At 35.0% G+C, this 19,944-nt stretch overlaps 1 protein-coding gene across 1 annotated transcript in view; it reads left to right on the forward strand.

The window, feature by feature from the left end:
- The window catches only part of ARL5B (ADP ribosylation factor like GTPase 5B), a 35,165-nt gene extending 17,227 nt beyond the window's left edge, over positions 1-17,938 (forward strand). The window contains exons 2-6 of the mRNA XM_036759507.1: positions 3,489-3,549; positions 5,120-5,267; positions 7,909-7,992; positions 9,136-9,287; positions 11,509-17,938. Coding sequence (XP_036615402.1) covers positions 3,489-3,549; positions 5,120-5,267; positions 7,909-7,992; positions 9,136-9,287; positions 11,509-11,557 — 494 coding nt within the window. The 3' untranslated portion in view covers positions 11,558-17,938. The remainder of the gene's footprint in view (positions 1-3,488; positions 3,550-5,119; positions 5,268-7,908; positions 7,993-9,135; positions 9,288-11,508) is intronic.
- Positions 17,939-19,944: the final 2,006 nt, after the last annotated feature.

Below are 19,944 nucleotides of genomic sequence, written 5' to 3' on the forward strand. Positions count from 1 at the left end.
GTTTGTCATTGATTTCGTTTTGAGGATTCACTCTTTTTTTTAAGGTTAATGATAAATAAATACTTTTTTAAGACATACCATGGGATCTTAACATGTCTAAAGATTTTTCTCCCTTCCCTGGATAAAATCCACTTTGACAAAGCTGAAGTTGGTGACGCTTGTTTTTCCCCTTCAAAACTTTTGCTAATTGAGAAAAGACTGCAGATAAATCAGTTAGAAATTTAAGAACTCTTGATTGTAGCAGAATCATAGAAGTTTAGTATTCAAATGTTTGTTATGCTTTCTCAGTACTCCCTCCCCCACTTCCCATTATTATGGTAATGAAAGTCAGAAATAATATTTTATATATACACACTATACATATATACACACATTTCTATATACATGTTGTAGGTATATATACACACTATATATGCATATGTGTGTATATATCTTTAGTGTATGTAAAATGGTATGTTATCCCTGACCTTCATTACTATAATAATGGGCAATGATGAAAGAAACTTAAATCTTTGGAAAATTAGGGAGTACCTCAAAGTCAGGTTTCATGTAAATTAGGGAAAATGCAGTAAGACAAGGGAGAACACAGAAAGTTGAAAGTTAGTAAATTAGATCATTAGGCAAAGTATAAATACTTCTCAGATCGAAGACTAAGTCCCTACTCAACACACACACATGTGCACGCACGCACATGCACATGTTTAGGACACTGTGGAGGATACATGGTCTGTTCCTCTAATAGCTCACTGTGTTGCTTGTGTCTGCTGGTTGGTGGGGCACTAGAGCTTGCTCAAATGATTGGGAAGCAGTAGGAACAGTGGATAGAGTTCTGGAGTTGCAATCAGGAAGGCCACTTCAAATCCCACCTTAAACACTTCCTGGCTTTGTGACAGTGTCATTTAACCCCTTTGCCTCAGTTTCCTCATCTGTAAAATGAAGGTGGTAACATCAAATTTTGATTGGGCTGTTTCTCAGCACCACAGACTGACTCAAACTAGTTCCTTAACCAGAGGAGATTTACTTACTTTTAATTTCAAGTTGGTTAAACTGAGTGAAGCCCCTTGGCCTCCGAGTTGTCCATGGTGGTCTGCCAGCCAAGTATAAGTGAGCTCTTACTGCACCTCATTCCTTTTTTGTACATAAATGACTTGGAAATAATGTCAATAGCCTGAACTTTTAGTCCCTGGAGCAATTAAAAGTCTCAAGGATGTTTTAAATACCTTTTAAGGAAAAGTTAGCCTAACTTACATAGAGGAAGAGAAAGAAAGTGCTTTGGCTAATGGCTGTGTAAGTGTAGCAAGTATCAGGTAAGAGTGGGACTTTGACCTGAAAAGAACATCCATATAGCTTACAGCGTCGGGGGGAAATCTCCGAGAGGAAAGGAGAAAGGGATCTTTGCTCCAGGGGTTCGATATTTGTACTTAAAGTAAGCTGTATAAGCAGTATAAGGGAGCTTGATAAATCCTTGTTGGATGACTGAGGAACATTTAGTGCAGATTATTAAATAGGATATAGTGCAGAGTTTGCAATTCAAAGAGCAGAAACAGTACTGGATACCTGTTCTTGAGGAATTGTTCTATAATCTGTCTTGGGGAGTGGAAGCGGGGAGGACTCTAGGGATAGGGAATAGAATAGTGATTTCGTCAGTTTAGTGAACTCCCAGATACAGAAACTCTCTGACTCAATGCAGGTCAGCAGTCTCTCTGTAATATACAGTCCTACAAAGTTGCCTAGAACACTAAGAGGTTAAGTAACTTGCCAGGCTCACCTGGCCAGGAGGTGGGAGACTGAACCAACCCCAGGTCTCCCTGGTTTTGAGACTAGCTCTATCCACCATGCCAGACTGGGCTCTCAATTGAAAATATCAGATCTAAGTCTCATTTCCTTTTTTTGACAGAGTAACTCAACTGGTAGATTAGGAGAATGTCACTGGTATATAACATCAGCATTTCAACAAGTCATTTGACAGAATCCCACAATATCCTTGTCCACAAAAATGGAGAGATATGGGCCAGCGTTAGGGTACTGCTAGGTAGATTTAGCTGAGTGACCAAACCCAAAGAGTGATGATTAATGAATGCTGTCAGGTCTCTAGCAAAGTGCCTGCAGGAATCTGCCCTGGCCTTTGTCTTGTTTATCATTCATTTGAATAAAGGAGGGCATACTCATCAGAATCAGTTCAAAAAGATTTCACAGGCTAGGATGATGAATTGAAATCCAAGTTTAAAAAAATTGATAGGGATAAATGTATCCATTTTGACCTTACGTTGGTAAATAAAGTAAGATGTTGGTCTATACCTAATTTCTGCCAGGCTGCTTTCCAGTTTTCTCAGCAGTTTTTACCAAATAGTTTATTTTTATCCCAGAAGCTTGCATTTTTACATTTGTCAAACACAAGGTTACTATAATCATTTACTGCTGTGTGATTTTTTGTCTTTTTTTTTTAGGGCTTCAGTGTTTGTTTTTTCAGAATTCAAATCAAGGATAAAAACTCCAAGCTTCCCTTTTCCCCGTTCTTCAGGTAGTTTTGTGTGTGGGTCCACTGACTCAAATAAAAAAACAGAGGTGACTCAGCTTTCTCAAGGTAGAAACAAAACAGAAGCTTTATTTGAGCAAGTCTTGCGAGAATTGGGCATCTCCCACTACTAGGGCGGAGAAGGTAGTGAAGAGAGGCAAAGGGGGAGAAGGCAAGCAAGGGGATATATATCCTTGTACAAACAATTCTAAGAAATCCCACCCCAGAGGCTGGACCTCTGTCCCCATTTGCGGGGACAGGTGGCCTCACAATCTAACCAAGAATAAGTTTTACCCAATACCAGCCCAGAAACTACAGAATTACCTTATAAGGAAACTTTAATGTTAAGATGGCGGTTTGTGAGTAGGCTAAGGGAGGGGGAGAGGGGAATACACCTGATTTCCCCGAAATCATATGATTTACAGGAAAATGAAACTTAGGCCTAGTGAGGTCCACATCCTAACTAAATTTGTACTATATGAGTATCACCTTGCCTGAGTTATTCATAGGGAAGCTTTCACAATCTTATATGCCATTCACAACTGAGGTGACATCTACAAATCTAAAGAAGAAGGGGGAGAAAGACATTCCTAAAGGCTAAATAATCAGATTCCCACAGACTCAAATGTATCTCATTTCCCTTTTCTCTAAATATTGATTCTCAAACGTTAATAATACATATATATATATACATATACCCTGTGAAGTCTTCACACTTTATTCTCTCACTACCTCACACATTTGTAAGAACAATTCCAAGAGTAGATGCCTATCTTGAGTCTTAGAGTACCTCAAAAAGAGCAGAGTAAACTGACAGCCTCCTTTCCTTCCTTTTCCATCTCTTTTAACTGTATACAAATAAATCACCAGTGATTAATTCCCATTAGTTAATTAAAATAATAATTTTTGGCAGTGATTGTAGCCTACAAAAGTTTTAATGCTTGTGGTTTGCTTTTTTTTTTTTTTTTTTTAGAACACAAAGTAATAATAGTGGGATTGGATAATGCAGGGAAAACCACCATTCTCTATCAGTTGTAAGTATGGCTATTCAAATTGTTTTAATTTTTTTTTTGTATAAACAATAAAAATTGAGGTACCTCTTAGACAATCTAAAACAAATATCCAACTAGATTAAAAAGTAATTGGGAAATGATTTAACAATAAATAAAAATGTAATACAATATTGATAATATTAATTTGTGTTCATCTAAGTCAATATGTAGCATTCCATTTGTTATTTGAATTTGACACTACTGATCTAAAATATTTAAAAAGATGTCATTGCATATAGACTTTATTTTGTCACATCTCAAATATCTCAAAAGCATAAAATAACTCAAAGCCTTTTTGCCCTTGAGGATTCTTGTTCCTTTTTGGGGTTTGTGAAAATAGTGTAAAACTGATGAAGTATACAGCTATGTATCTCAAGGAATGTCCAACACAAAGTACTGGCTGAAAGTAAAAAGTAGATAATAATAACTCACATTTCTGTAGTGTTTTGTGATCCTCCTAGCAGGAAGGTGAGGTTTGTGGGTGCCAGGCCACTGCCCCACCCCCAGGTGAAAAGCATTATCTCTAAAGAAAGTACCTACAACTTTCTAATTAATTATGGCCCTTATGATATAGGAATATTCACTGAAGAGAGAGTAACTTCAAGATCACTCTTGCTTATAAAGTAGAGGTTGAAAATGTTTCAGCAGATGAATAGTTATACTTAATCTTGAAGGAATTAAAACACTCCATCAAATCCATTTCTCAAAATCACCTCCATTTTCCTTTAATGTGGTATGTGTATGATGAAATGGTAGTCCTTGTGAAATTAAGTATGGTGTTTTGTGTTGTAGGCATTTAACAAATAACTGTCGTGTATTAGTGTGGATCTGCAAACTTTTCCTTCTTAGCTCCTCCATCATCGTCAGTTCAGTGTCAGCCTGACCATTTAAATCTCCATTCATTTGTCTTCTAAAACAGTTTTTAAGAGTCCTAGAATTTCAGTGCTACAAAGGAACTTTAGGGATCATCTGATCCAGCCTCCTCATTTTATAATGGTGCAAAATGAAGCCCAGCATTTTGAAGTGATTTGCCCGAGAGGTTACAGTTAATAGTGAAGTCTAGAATGCCTGCCTTCATGTCAGGGCCTGCATCTGATGGCCCCCTTCTTGTAGCATGCTTCTTGAGCTACATTTTTGCTGAAGGTAGTTTATGGATAGCACTTAATAGGGAATAGTTACTCTAAAGTAAATGATTTCTTAGTCTTCAGGTGTTTTAATGTGATAATATAAACTTTTGAAAAGTCTTTATTGTTGTTGAAACTTTGAAATAAATTTGAAGACATTTAGAAAACTCAGGAGTTCTTGCTCTATCTAATGCTTACTAGTCAATGATCATGTAGTTTATGACATAGCGAAAATCAAATAGCCTGAAAGAAACATAACATCGTAATTAGTTGTAATTAATATTTTAAAAGATAATGATTAAGGATGTACCCTAAGCCTTGAGGAGTGGCTCTTTGACCCAAATTAATTTTCAAAATAACATACCTGTTGTATGGCTCTTACCAAAAAGCTTTACTGAATGGCCTGTATGATATCTCTCTTCCCACAGCTTAATGAATGAAGTGGTCCATACCTCTCCAACCATAGGAAGCAACGTTGAAGAAATAGTTGTGAAGAACACTCATTTTCTTATGTGGGATATTGGTGGTCAGGAATCACTGCGGTCATCATGGAATACTTACTACTCTAACACAGAGGTATATGAAAAAGTCACTGAAAATAAACACGCACACCACACAAAATAGCAAACCCAAATGCTTGACAGACCAGATGTTGATGTGGGTTCAGAGGTTTCTCATATCTGAGCAGGCAGCAAATATTATTTTTCTTTTTCATTGCCACTCAGATTCAAGCCTTTCTTTCCCTCCTCATTGTTAACACGTTGCCAAGCTTTCTTCACATCGCACTGTACTCACTGCTGCTGCCTTCTAGCTCATAGACTCATGGAATGTTAGGGTTGGAAGGCCCTCTTAAAGAAATACATTGGAGGTCAGCTTGAAGACTCAGAGACAGAAAAGACATTATTGATAAAAATAAAATCATAGTGAAAGTCCGCTTCAGTGCCTCATCATAGTGTGGGAAGTAAGTATTTCCATTTTCCAGGTTGTTCATTTATAGTTAGGCTTAGAATTTTTATTAGGTGGGGCAATGGGTTAGCTCTTTAAGACTAAGTGCACTGTTGTCACCGAAAATATTTTCCTTTATAAAGAAGGAACTGTAACTAGAGGTCTTCATTCAAAGTGAAGTCAAGAGTATTTATATTGAAGTTCTTTTTTTATGCTAAGACTTTTTCCTAATAATACATGTATTTACTACAAAATGTATATATATTCAGACTGAGAGGCAACTGAGCAAAGGCCTTAACTACAGGGTAGCTTGATTTCTATTTCTGCTGTCAAGTGAAATTTTGACACACTGGCAGATGTTGGGAAGGGAGTAGGAGAAGAACAGAAGTTTTTGGAATACAACACTATTTAAAAAGCACAGCAGCTGGTGCTTTTGTATCTCCAGCTGGGAAGAGAACACAGCGTAGTAATAAAGGTGCCTTTGATGAATAGGTCAAAGTTGACTACAGCTGATCAGTGTTATGTTAAGAAAGCAAACAAAGCATTTCAGAGGGTAATTTTTGCAATTGCTGAAGCCTTGGAAGATTTTTGACTATAGTGTGTATTCAGCTCTCAGACATAGAGATTGTTTGTTACTCTGTCACCTCCTATGACAGAGGGCTTTTTAAGCGGGTAGTATGTGTCTACAGATGTCAAAAATATTAAAGTTAATTCACTCCAGCATAGTATCTTGAACTTTGTCAACACATTAATATAACATACAAAAGCTTTATGGTCCAGTGTTTGGCTTCTTATCCCCTAGTGCTTTTAGTAGTCACCAAATGCCTTCTGTAGACTTGTATGTCTGCCATTCCTCCTTTTACATTGACATGTTAGCCAGTACTTCACTTTGCTAATTTTATTATTATTGGAGAGAGTTTTTTATATGACTTAATAAATTATTGGCCTTCTTTGTTCCTCCTGTCCATTCAGTCACCAAATATCATTTTTCCTTTCCTTCTCAGATTCACTTCTCATTTTTAACACCTTATTCCAACCTTTCATCACATCACATCACATCATAGTTGCTTTCTAGCTCATAGACTCATGGAATGTTAGAATTGGAAGTACCATAGACATCATTTATTCCAGCTACCTCATTTCATAAAGTGAGGCCGGCCGAGAGAAGGGTTAATTGACTTGCCTGGATTAACAAAATTTTCTAGTGACAAAACTGGAAATCAAGGTTTCTTGACTGGTATTTTTTCCACTGTCATACTATTCTCTTTCCTGCTTTCTGTCTTACTTGAGACCATTCTGGATGTAATTGCCATCTTTCTACAGCATCATTTTCCTCATTACTCCTTTTTTAAAAGAACCTACAGTGGTTCTCTTACTTAGCATATTAGATTTAAATTCCTTCTCCTAGCTTTCAGGGTTAGGTTATCAAACCTAATTCTTCATTATGTACCTCCAGTTTCAAAGAATGGTATTCCTCTTTTTCTAAAACTTCCCATTCTTTAATGTCTTAATTCAAGACCTACCTTGCCGTTAAATTTTCCCTGTCTACTGTGGCTCACTTAGAAATGGTATTATACTTATCTCAAAATTGAAATCTAGTGATGCTATACTTTATAATTATCTGATAGTTTGAGAAAGAAGAAAATTGTTAAGATTTATCTGTAATCATCTCATAGAAAGATATTACAATGTAGGATCAAACAAGAAAATCCCAATATTTATGGAATTGTTGAACCCGAATGAAAGTCATGCAAATAAGTTTTCTCAAGTCATTAAAAAAAAAAGATATCTAAATATTTAAATACATTTTATAAATTCTAAGCGACCTTTTGTGATAAGGCTAATAAATAATAGCTTTGTAGTAATAATGCTGATATACTATGTGAAAATAGTATTTCTATTACTTGATAATGGATTTGGAGAAATTTTTTATATATCCAGTTCTAGCCTTGAGTTTTATAAATAGTAATGTAGGTATCAGATATATTTGTCTATGAATGCATAAGTTCACTCTAACAAGAAGCACTTTCATTCCTAAAACCCTAGTGTGATTTTATAAAGTGGATTGAAAAATCTCATTTAATATGTTAAACCAATGGTAGATCTTGCCAGCTTTTTATTTAAATACGAGGAAAAATGCTGGTGGTGGGATTTGTGTGTGTGTGTGTGTGTGTGTGTGTGTGTGTGCGCGCGCGCGCGTGTGGCAGGGGAGGGTTATTTTCAAACATATTTGTCATATGTTATATAAGTGATAAACATAATTTCTTTCTAGTTCATCATCCTTGTTGTTGATAGCATCGACAGAGAACGACTGGCTATTACTAGAGAAGAGCTGTATAGAATGCTGGCTCATGAGGTAAATAGCAACATTGTTTTGTTTGTTTTTAAATGACCTCAGTTATTAGTGCACATAGAACTTTGTCTTTTTACATTGATTTTGCTTGATAATTGTGTTACTGTTAGCATGATATGATATTGGTTAGGTGAGAAATAATCGGTTAAAAGGTATAAAAAGAGGTTAATTTATAGATGTCCAATAAATGATTTTTATTATTTTAATTGACTTTCCTTATTTTCCTCTTTTAATGCTGCATGCTGCACCCTGAATTCTCAAGGGCTATTAATAATGCCATTCTATTGAAAGTGCTGAAAGGTCCTACTTTGCATAAGGACCCAGTAGTGGACTTTGTTTTTGTCTGAGGACCAAACTAGGCTGTTTGCAGAGTCTCATTCCGGAAGGTTGACCGCTGGCTAATGAATGTTTTTGGCTGTGACAGTACAGTCTACCATAGAGGAGTGACAGTCTACTTGGCGAGAGTAGTCACTCCCACTAATGAAACTGATAAATCTTAAAGTTTTTCTTTTGTTAGGAAAAATGTTACAAACATATTCAGTGCCTCCAAATAGTCTGCTGCTTTACATTTCAGAATTTATTGTGTCTCCACAAATTAGTCTTCCTTATCTGTATTTGCACATAGTGAAATAGGTTGTGTACTTCTTTCTAAGGAAGGCAGTACTCTAAGATAAAAGAAAGAACTGTCTTTTAAGATGATCTTTTTAAACTTCAGAAGAATTGGCCAAATGTTTGACCATACATTAGAAACAGAATGTTAATTCTAGTGTAAATAGTTAGTCTTATGTTTTAGTGTTGTCATTGAACTTTGACACAGTGAAAGACTCAACATATGCAAAATGAATTTAATGTATTGTCTACCCATCGTTAACTCAGAACATCTTTAAAATGAGGCTTGGCTACTTGGTAAAACTTATTTTGGCTATAATAAGTTTTTAAAAATTAAATGTTACTACCTGATAATTTTAAAATAGAATAAATTCTTTATAACTGAAAAGATATTCTGCATTACTGTCTTTCTCCTAGTCCCTTGAACAGTACTCTGCACACGTAGGGGTTTATTAATAAATATTTGTCATATCCCATTTCAGTTCTTAGATTTTCTTAATTGTTACATTTCAAATATCAGAAATATTTTTATTGTAGGATTTACGGAAGGCTGCTGTTCTCATCTTTGCAAATAAGCAAGATATGAAGGGGTGTATGACGGCAGCTGAAATCTCTAAATACCTCACCCTTAGTTCTATTAAGGATCATCCGTGGCATATTCAGTCTTGCTGTGCTTTAACAGGAGAAGGGTAAGCGTTACTGCCTGTAGAGAGACATGGCTAGATGATATTACTATTTAGTTTCTCATTTCTCCTTAAATTTGCAGGTCATTCTTTTCTCTGTTGATCTTATTCCTTTTGTTTTTCTTTGCATATAGATTATTTTTATATTCTCAACTAATTAAATAATTTAATGAGGGTGTTTTTTGGTAGTTCTCACCATAAATATTCCCATCTTTAAAAAAAATCTTTTTTTAAGTTTATCACTGAAGCAGGTTTGAAAAAGTTGTCATTTGTATAGTTAACACTTCATATTATAAAGACTCGTCTGCTGTCCAAATAATGCTCAAATTAATAATAATAATACCATGCTAGGTCAATATTTTATTGATAATTGACATATATAATTTATGTATGTATGTGCATATGTGTGTGTGTGTGTGTGTGTGTGTGTGTGTGTATGTATGTATATCTTTAAAGTTTATAAAGAATTTTAAATAGATTACTCCATTTGAGCCTCCTAGGAGTTCTATGAAGTAGGTGCTAAAGGTATCATTAATTCCATTTTACACATCAGGAAACCAAGGCTTAGAAAGGTTAACTCACTTGCTAACCTCTTAACATGTAAGTTATGTGTTAGTTTTTGTTTCTGTTATTATTTAATTTGTATCATTTTCATTCTGGAAGAAAATAAAGAGTGTCATATCAGCGTGGCTTCTTGTGGGTTCTTCCGGCTAGATACAGCCTAAGATTGAGCATTCCTTGTCATTCTTTCAGATCTACTTTATACTGTACCCTTGAGTTAGTGCCTTAGGCAGGAGGGGCAGTATGAGTTATTGTGTAGTCTGTTTATTTGGAATGAACTTTCATAGAGACTGCCTGGTGTTGTGAAAAGAATGCTGGAGAAGGAGGGGAGGAGATGAAACCTAGGTCCCCCTGGCTCTGCTGCTGTCAGTGTAAAGTGGTATCTCTCTGGGCTTTTATTTCCTCATCAGCAAGATAAAAGGATTGAATTAAATGGTCTCTAAAGCCTCTTCTAGTTCTAAAATCCTTTGGTTTTTAATCGTTATTAAACCCTCTATCAGAACAGAGAAATAATAATGAAATCAGCAGACTTCATAATTACATTAGTAATTATATTATTAACTGACAAAATACCTGACATCATTAAAAAACTGTCTTCACACTGCCTTATCCTCCTTACATAGGGACCTGTCTTTGATAAACTATAGGTTGTCCTGAGTCAGTCTGATGGTACTGCTATGATATAGAGCAGTCAGTCCCATGTCCTTTCCAACCCAGAGGGCCAGGAAGCCATGTCAATCCCACAAAGTAACCTCATTTCTTCCGAACTGGAGTTGGAAATGAGCTGAGGCCCTTCTGAGCTTAGCTAAAACTACATGTTTTAGATTATGCCATAATCATTACTAAATTTATACATCTTTCTTTTTTTGGTGGGGTGGGGCCTCTGATATACTCCACCAAGAAGGACCTAGATTAGTTCTGCTCCTTATAGAGTTACCCAAGGCCTTTGTATTATCCTAAATATTAGAGGCGGCTGTCATCACGGTGGGTAAAAGCACTAAACATGGAGTCAGGGAGACCTAATTTCGTATCTTTCCTCAGGTAATAGCTGTCTGACTGCGGACATGCCACTTAAATCTCTCTTAGCCTTGGTGTCCTCATTTGTAAAGTGGGGATAATAATAGCACCTGTCTCATAGGATCAGTAGGAGGATCAAATACAAAATGTGTAAAGTTCTTTACAGACCTTAAAGCACTATAGAAATGCTGGCTATTACTATTATCATTACTGTAGATAACAACACAGTACTAATTAATAGTTTAAAATGAGACTCAGAAGTTAAGTGATTTGCCTATGACTGAACAGTTGATAAGTATTAGACCAGTCTCAAAGCTAGCACTGCTGACTTTCCTGTATGCTATAACTAATAGGTTTGAACTTGTTGAGAAAACTATTCAGCAGGCTATTCTGTCTTCTATTTTTAAAGATGAAACCAAAGGAAATTTCTCACCAAGTTGAACTGATAAAATCACATGATTTTGTTGAAATGAATCTTTCACTTTGATAATCTTTTTTTTTAACATTTCTTCCACGTGAATGTCAAAATGTTCTAATGTGGCTATAGTATCAATGTTGGATAAAAACTGTATAAAAAACAGAACTCAGTTTTTAGGTATAAAGCTTTATTTTTCAAAGTAGTTGCATTGTTATCTCTGGTTGTTTTCAGGTTATGCCAAGGTCTAGAATGGATGACTTCCCGAATTGGTGTGAGCTAACTTTTTGTTCAAGAAGGACTGCTTCTATTTATTCTGTGGACATGAACATATTTCCTGGTACTTTTGGCTGCTTAGGCAGCGGCATGTTTAATTTATAACAACACAAACCTCTATGAGCAACACTTGAATCAAGTGCAGCCGAACTGGAACATAAAATTTTTCTTAACATTTTAAAAATGCACTAATCCTCAGTTGGATGAACGTAATGTGTCTGTGTTTCAGCAACAAAGTTCTCCTGACTACTTATCCTAATGCATTCAAGGATGGCCTTGCCAGAAATGTTTGTCATAATGTTTTATACTTTCTGTAATATTGAAAACATACTATTTATCTGATCCTAACATGCCCAGTTGTTTTCGTTTATTAATTTTTAGGCAAATGTTGATCTGGAAGAGCACTAGAAATCACAGACTAATGTTTGCAGATTTTTGGGGGTCTAAAGATTATCTTCTTTCTATATTATCCATCCTTTGTGTGCAGAATTTTAACCCAATGAAAAATATGTTTGAGTGATATCTGGAATCCTAAGAATTGTGACAATTTACCCACCAGTGGGTAAATGTCCTCACCTCAATGCATGTCATAGAAGAATTTGTTAAATTCTTAGTATGTCTTTTTAAGGTTTCATGTTCCTTGTTCTTGGCCTATAGAATTATGATTAATTTTCTATCTGTATGACTTGGGGAAAGGGTATATATGTGATCTTACATTTGGCCAAAAAACTGAATCAGGATGAAAGATTATTTGAGAGTGAAGGTTTGATATAAAGTTTGGCAGCTCTTTCTGACATTTTATGTATAAATGCCACGTTAATTAGTACACATTTATATAGGAAGTCATGAAAGCATACCAGCACTAAATTAAAACAGATCACTTTAAAACATGTTTTACTATCAGAGACAGCCATATAAACAGCAACATTTTCAAGTGTTCATTGTATAAAGAGCAACAACACAGCTCTAAGTCATATAATCTGGGCAATATTAAAGCCTAAATGAATAAATGGGCCATTTCATAATTGATCATATATAAAGTATGTATGTCTACAATAATATGTCTACCACCAGCAGTACATTATAGGGAAAGTATGTGGCTTTTAAAAAACCTGTTTTGAGGTTTTTTATTACAATAGGGTTGAAACAATTGCCATGTAGGTAGTTGGCCTTCATATTCTAAAGCCTTACTTTCTAGTATCCAAATTCCAGGCAGCTGCTGAAATTAATGCAAGTGTTCATCAGATTGCTTTTAGGTTCACAGTTAATATGATAACATTTATTAATCATGTAATGTTTAAAAAGAGGAAAAAAGTAACACTCCATTGGTTGTCTTGCTTTATAAAAGAGTGTTAAAAATGAAACGTTTTCAAGAAGTAGGTACCTATTTTGAAAATGACACTAAAAACTAAGTTGAGGAGGAGGAATATAGAATTTCAGTGTTACTTTTTTCAAGTTATTTTTGCTCAGCTAAAAAGGCCAAAATACATACTTTTATTATTAAAGAACACCACTTTAATTCATCAGTATTTAATTTATTTGGGTAAAAAAAGATTCAGTATTCGTAAGAATATTAGAATGGATATTCAGAACTGATTTCTTAAATTTAAAATCCTCATTAGAACATTTAAGCCAGTTATCCTTTATTATTGTTTTTAGTTGTCATGGCTTTCTTGTACTTAGTTAAACTGTATTTAGTAATGATTTATTGATTTCCATTTGGTGACAGCATACACCAGAACTGACAATGTTCAGTGTGAAAGTTTTCACCCTTTAGGAATCAATTTTTATTTTCATCTAATATCTAGTTTTCTAATTTGTGTGTTTTGAACCTTTTTCTTAGAGTTTTATGCTTAGTAGTGGGAAAAATGATTTTTAGCATAATCAAAACCATAAGAGGGAAGGAAAAGCAAACAAATTGATATGCATGCTTATGGGGTAAAATTGTAAATACCATTTCAGCAAAAGCACACCATGCCTGTGGTTATTTTCTACTTTGGTTACACTATTTATCTTTAAGTAAACAGTGGGAAAGAAAAAGAAGTTTTTAAAAAAAAACTTTACAACATATTCAGTACACCTATATCTATTCCTAAATGAAAAGTTGGTATACTTATTGCCTAAGAGATCTTTGGCTGGCTTAATTTTCTGTCAGACTGTAAGATTGTAAAAATTTATCAGCATTACATTAAAATGTTTAAAATAGTTTTTATATTTTGGTGAACATCTGCCCATACAAATTTAGAAATACAATATGACTTTTATTTCCTAGATTCTATTTTAAAATGTTATGTTTGGGACTGAGAATTGTTTGATGTTGATGGGGTATTGAAAATGACAATTCTGTTGAGATTCTGTGTCAACCTTTGGCAAAAGTTCGACTGTGAAATTCATTCAAACTTTACAAAGTATTTTTAAAAATTAGATACTTTATTTCACAGTAATATATAGTTTAGTTATCCTTTACTCCAAGAGAATGTTTTGGCACAAAAGTGTAGTAAGCATACCATTCATTGTAATTCATCATTAGTCTTTAGCATTTTATTATGAACCAGTGTAATAGGAAAGATGTGTCTTCATAATTGCTTAGTGCCTTGGCTCATATTTTAGTCAAATTATATTTTCAAAGAAAAACAGATTTAAAGATTGATAAGCAACATTATCTTTTTAGAGGTTGTACAGAAAAAGAAGAGTTTTGCAGTTAGCTTAACTCCCATTAATCTAATAAATGAACTGATTTGAGTTTTACATCCCTTTAGTACTCTTCCTGTATTACTCTAATGACACTTCTTACAAGCAGTGGAAAAGGGAATTGAGAGTCTCATAAAATCAGCATGTTTAGATTACTTATGTTTTGTTTTCAGGTAGAGGATGAAGAGATAAAATTTTGACCACAGATTCATATATGCTGTTATAAATTATCATTAAACTTCCTTCCCTATACATTTGAAGATTGGGTATGGATTTTTTTTTGTAAGTCATATTTTCTATCTTAAAACCCGCAGTTCCTAACAAAGGAAGGTCATATGTAGGAGTCTTTCAGCAATTAACTACCATTCTGAAAAGTATGTTTGATCCCTTTATAGTCATAGGGCATAGTTTGCATTCCAAAATGTAACAACTCCTTTTATATCCAAAATTAAAACACTTTAATAATATCTACATTCTAATTTTGACCTCTTGAATTGTGACTAGCGTAGTAATGCTTTTCTTTTCATGTTCATTTGTGAGAAGGTAAGATTAGTGAGAATGATCTTCCTATGCATTGAATGTTCTTGTGAGAATCAAAGTCTACTGGTCCCCTGTGATTCACCACATTACTGAAAGTGTCTTGAAAACAATGACCTTGGCTCATAGCCTTTTTAGTTGAACATAATACATTTTTCTGAATCTGTAATTCAAAGAGAAATTGGTTTGTTTCCTATGGAAACAGAGCCTTGTATGAAATAGCTTTAGGCTCTTAGACTATTGATGAGAACAATAAAACCTTTTTGGATCATACACAGAAATTTCAGTGAGTTCTATTTTGAATTGAGGATCTTAAAATGAAGTACACAAAAGTCACTAATGGTGATTTCTAGGCAGTTTTTGAATGTTTTTAGAAGTACATTTAATGTGTCCTCATCTAACTCTTGACTGTATGTGAAGTGTGTTTGTAATAGGAAAAACTGGGCTCATGCCTGTGAGTAGTTACATTCATTGGCATTTACCTTGTTGAAGTGTGACTATATGAGACTGAGTTGCACAGTACATCTAGAAATGTTCAAATTTTAGTCTTAATTTTTATACACTTTGAAAGTGCTCTTCAGAATGATCTCAGACGCAAGAATATTTACAAGTTGACTTTAAGATGCAGATGTGTTTTAAAACCAGATCCCGATGTGTTGGAGGAAAAATATTACACAAAATGCAACTGGCCTCTCTGCTGATTTATTCTAAGCCCTTTGTCCTTTCATCTCATCTGGGATTTGCCTCTAGTAGATGAAGCAAACATGAAATAATCAGTTGATATCCACTGTGTAATGTACGTGTGTGTGATTTTCATCTTAGCTGAACAAAATCATCATATTGTTTAAAAATGATTTTTAAAAACTGTTTGTAAATCAGCAATGTTGTTTGCTAGCACTATGCAGAAATTTAACTTTTCTTGAGTGTTTCCTTGTTGGAATGCAAGTGGTACAAATGGGCTTTGAAAAATATGGATGCTAGCCTAAAATGCCATCCTGTTTGGCTTTTGCCAGCTTGTAAGAAATTCAGCATGGGTGTGAAACCAGTGTTTTAAATTTGAGATTATGAGTGTTACATTGATAGCATGTCCTATTTAGAAGTTTTCCTAATAGCGTCCCTTTTGTCCACATCTACTTATCATTATGAAGACTTGGCCCATTTTATTTTGCATGCTAGTTTTAAGCACCTACTGTTTCCAAAGGTAGTATTCTCTTAGAGCACTCAGGACTATGAATTTATTATGTAGGGCCAGACTGAAGAGCATATAGCAACTGCTAAAGTATTCCAAGTAAAAATAATGTTAAATAGAAATAGAAACAACTGCCTAAGCATATGGCAAGATAGAAAATGCTAAGTAGATATTTGGAGATTTAAAGTATCTGGGAGCTCAGATTAAATCATGTTAAATAGGGCACTTTTAAACAGAATACGAAGGTAAAGTAGATACTTTCATAGAAGGATCAAAGGGTGCGTTAGAAAATTTTGTTCATGGAAATAATGAATTCCTCCCTATCTCTTAGTTCAGGACAAAGTAACCCTAAATAAAATGTCTCTTTCTGCACATCTCTGCATGGCAAAATGACAGTAAAAAGCAAGTGTTTAAGGATGTTCTCTGCTCATCTCTTGAAGTAGAACATGTGTTCTGGGGGCAAATAGAAGTCACAAGAATTTTTAATGTATGATCTTGTAGGATTTTGAATCATAAATTTACCTCATTAATCACCAAGTGGTGCTTTGATCAAGTTGTGGCATATCATGATGTGAATTTTGTGGTGTTTGTTTTTAAAACTGTATTTGAAACAGTACAACTTTTAAATTAGAGAGCATGCCTTTTTTTAAATTGTGTGTGCAAATAGCAAAATTTACATATAGGTCAATTTTAGATAAGTTAAGACAGGAAGTACTCAGTGATAATTAGTGAATTGAACAAATTTCAAAGATAGAACAAATTATAAAACTTGGCTCATTTCATTATAATGTATTTCCCCCGTGTTTGTGAGGAGGTGTCAAATGAGTATCAGTTTATCTCCATTCCCACAAAGCTCATTTGTTTATTTGAGTTCTTTAAAAAAAAATTTATCTATAGCTACTCTTAAATGTAGGGAATATGAATTTCCCTGATATGTTCTCTTGGAGTAAACTGTTCAGTACAGGTGTAGTGACCGAGTTGTTTTATTTGATAAAAATATTTAACTGCTGCTATTTCATTCAAAGGATAAACAATTATGGTTATGATTTTTAAGCTTATGTAGTAGCTAAGATAGAATTTTCCATTTGCAACCATTTCATGGAGCATTTTTTTTTTCAGAACTATCCATAAAGCAAAGATAGCTTTGCCCCAACATTTATTCCAATCAGGTTTGATATAATGATTATATTTGCACTTTGCCATCTTGACATAAATGGGTGCTTTAGAGTTAAAGTGAGAGCAGCAGGCTCTGTGTACAGCTTGCTATTTGCCTTAGAATGTAAAACCATTTCAAATATTTATGTTTTATATTTGTGTACATTTCTTAAGATTTAAAAGTGAACAGTTGTCATCCACCAAGCATCAGATTTCTCTAAAAACTATAATGTCTCTTCTGATCAGCTCACTTGGTTAGAAAATGGTGCTAATGAGGCCAAAGTCATGGTTTGGATCCCTCTGTGGGCCACTTAATTTTGCACAAAAAAAAAATGTTCCACAGCAACAGACTCTGCCCTTGACCCCAACCAGCTGACTCATAGCTATGTGCCATTATTCATAATAGGAATTAAGAATATGTGAATGATTCAATGTAAACCTATCACCACTACTGGAATAACAAATTCAAAGCATATTCTGGTTTAAGGAGCATTTATCTCCATATTTAGAAGATAGCAAAATGTCAATGAAAAATTCAACAACTATGTTCCCTTATGGGAGAAGCTTAGGTTGGGGAAGCATGGCAGGGTTCTGTCTGATGAAAGAGAATGGTTTTCCTTTCTGCTGTTGTATTTTAGTGGATTGTTTGCATGACTACTTACCCAACTAAAGGGATGCTGTTTGCTCTGGAATGTCCCATCTTTTTTTCAAACAGGTTTTAGCTTCTTTGCAATCACAGTGCAATATCGTGTATTCATGTGTTTTCAGTCAACGGTTTATTTTTGTCATAATAAATAATTACTTTTTCAATATGAAGTGTCATTGTGTTGGTTTCTTTCGTTGATAAAACTAAGAAATATTTAAGTTCATCTGTATACACCTATTCAAAAATGAAACATTTCTTAAACTTGATAGTCTAATAGTGCAGGGAATCATATTAATTAGTTTCCTTGAGTTAGAGTTCAGTTTTTTCAAATTCTCCAGAACATTCTAACTTCTGTTTGTAGCTGCATTCTTAATGGTGTGGTGGCTGGTAAAAGTCTTTTTATCACCACATTAGGAGCAGCAGAACAGATGCGTTTTGGGAAACACTGACTTGGTGCAACCCTCTTCAGACCTTTGCTATGCAGTCCATGTTCAGCTGTTTGTTTCTGTCTGAATTTCCTCCTTCCACTCCATTCTCCCCACCCCCCAACAGATTATTTTTAGGATTATCAGAAAGGACTTAAGAAGAGGGGGGGGGGGAAGGTATTTATTGCTACTCATTCATAGAGGACAAAAAATAAAGTCCCCTTTTACTCCCCCCATAAGGTGGGTTGTTGACAATTACCCATAAAACTCAAAACTTGATTATTATAGTTCTATTTCCAAGCTAGATCATTGATTTTCTGACCCTCCCTATCCAAAGTACAGAAGATAGGTTGGGTATACAGGAGTTGAACCATCCCTCAAGTGACTTCCAGATCTTTTTAAGAATGAAGCGTATCGGATGAGAGAACCAATGCAAAGTACTTTGCAAACCTTAAAGTACTGTAAATACCAGCTTCTTTTCCTTCGAGCACCTCTGAAATCTAGACTGGCTTTACAGGGAAAGTCCTTATGGGAGTATCTGTATTCCAAAGCTCCCTAGTAGTGCTTAAACTTGCTGAGGCCCCAAATAAGATACCCAGTCCTCTCCAATTGCTTTTTCTGAGTTGTCCAAAAATGTGGCCTTGTAGCATTCTACAGGGTTTTGGCACTGCACCTATCTATGCTAATTTTGTTAAGTCCCCAACTTTTTACAAGTAGGATCAGTTAAGTTCTTTTCAACTTTGAACGTGAACTTAAAGTCTGAAGAATCCTTGATAGGAAATAATCTAGGTACTTTTTCTTCGGGAATCAAATCATTTTTGGAGGGGAGAGTGAAGACGTCCACAGGTCCACATTTAAGATTCAAATCCCTAGATTTATAGAACACAGATCGGTATCTCCACTTTCCCTCGTCTTACATACAATAAGTTGCAAAATTTGTTTGTTCTTTTTTTTCATTCCTGCAGCATCTCTTGTATTGAGCCTCTCCTACTCAACCAACCACCAGGTCTGCTTTTTACTTCTCCAATTTATTCACCACGCAGTGGCCAACTTGATACTCCTACAGTGCAAGTGTGACCGAGTCCCTCACTCAAACAAATGAAACAATGACAACTTTGGTAGCTACATGTACCCTCTAGGATAAAATAAAAATTCTAATGTTTGGTATTTGAAGCCTTTCAAATCTGGCTAACTCCCTTTACCACCTGATCCTACATTGCTCCTTTTTGAGCGTATTCTAGCTAAACTCCTACTTGCTTTTCCCCATACACTTGGAATGCTCTCCCTCATCCCTTCTGCCTCCTAGAATCCCAAGTCCCTTCACCATGCAGTTCAGGTACCCCCTCCTATATAAAGCCTTTCCTGAGAGATAGCTTGTGTTTGCTCCTCTGTATAGGTGTTTGCCTTAGTCTTCCAATTAGAATTATCTTCAAACTAGAAATTACTGAATAAACAAATACAGTTAATTGGTGGCCAAAGTGAGTGAGGTTAAAGAGGCTCTAAATCATCCAGAGCTGGCAGCATAGTAAAATATTGACTAGTATGCCAGCCTCTGGTCCAGGGAGGCTCTATATGGTAATAAGTACAGCGATGGGAGTTCTCAGAGGTTGGGGCTCAGGCAGTGATTATTATCCATTTCCATCTCCACAAGAAGATGAGGTACTTTAACAAAAGCTTTGCTAAAATCCACAGCATTCACCTGGGTAACCTTGTCAAAATAGGGAATGATGTTAGTCAAGGCTGATTTGTTT

This window comes from Trichosurus vulpecula, chromosome 5 (assembly GCF_011100635.1).
Source record: "Trichosurus vulpecula isolate mTriVul1 chromosome 5, mTriVul1.pri, whole genome shotgun sequence".
Lineage (NCBI taxonomy): Eukaryota > Metazoa > Chordata > Mammalia > Diprotodontia > Phalangeridae > Trichosurus > Trichosurus vulpecula.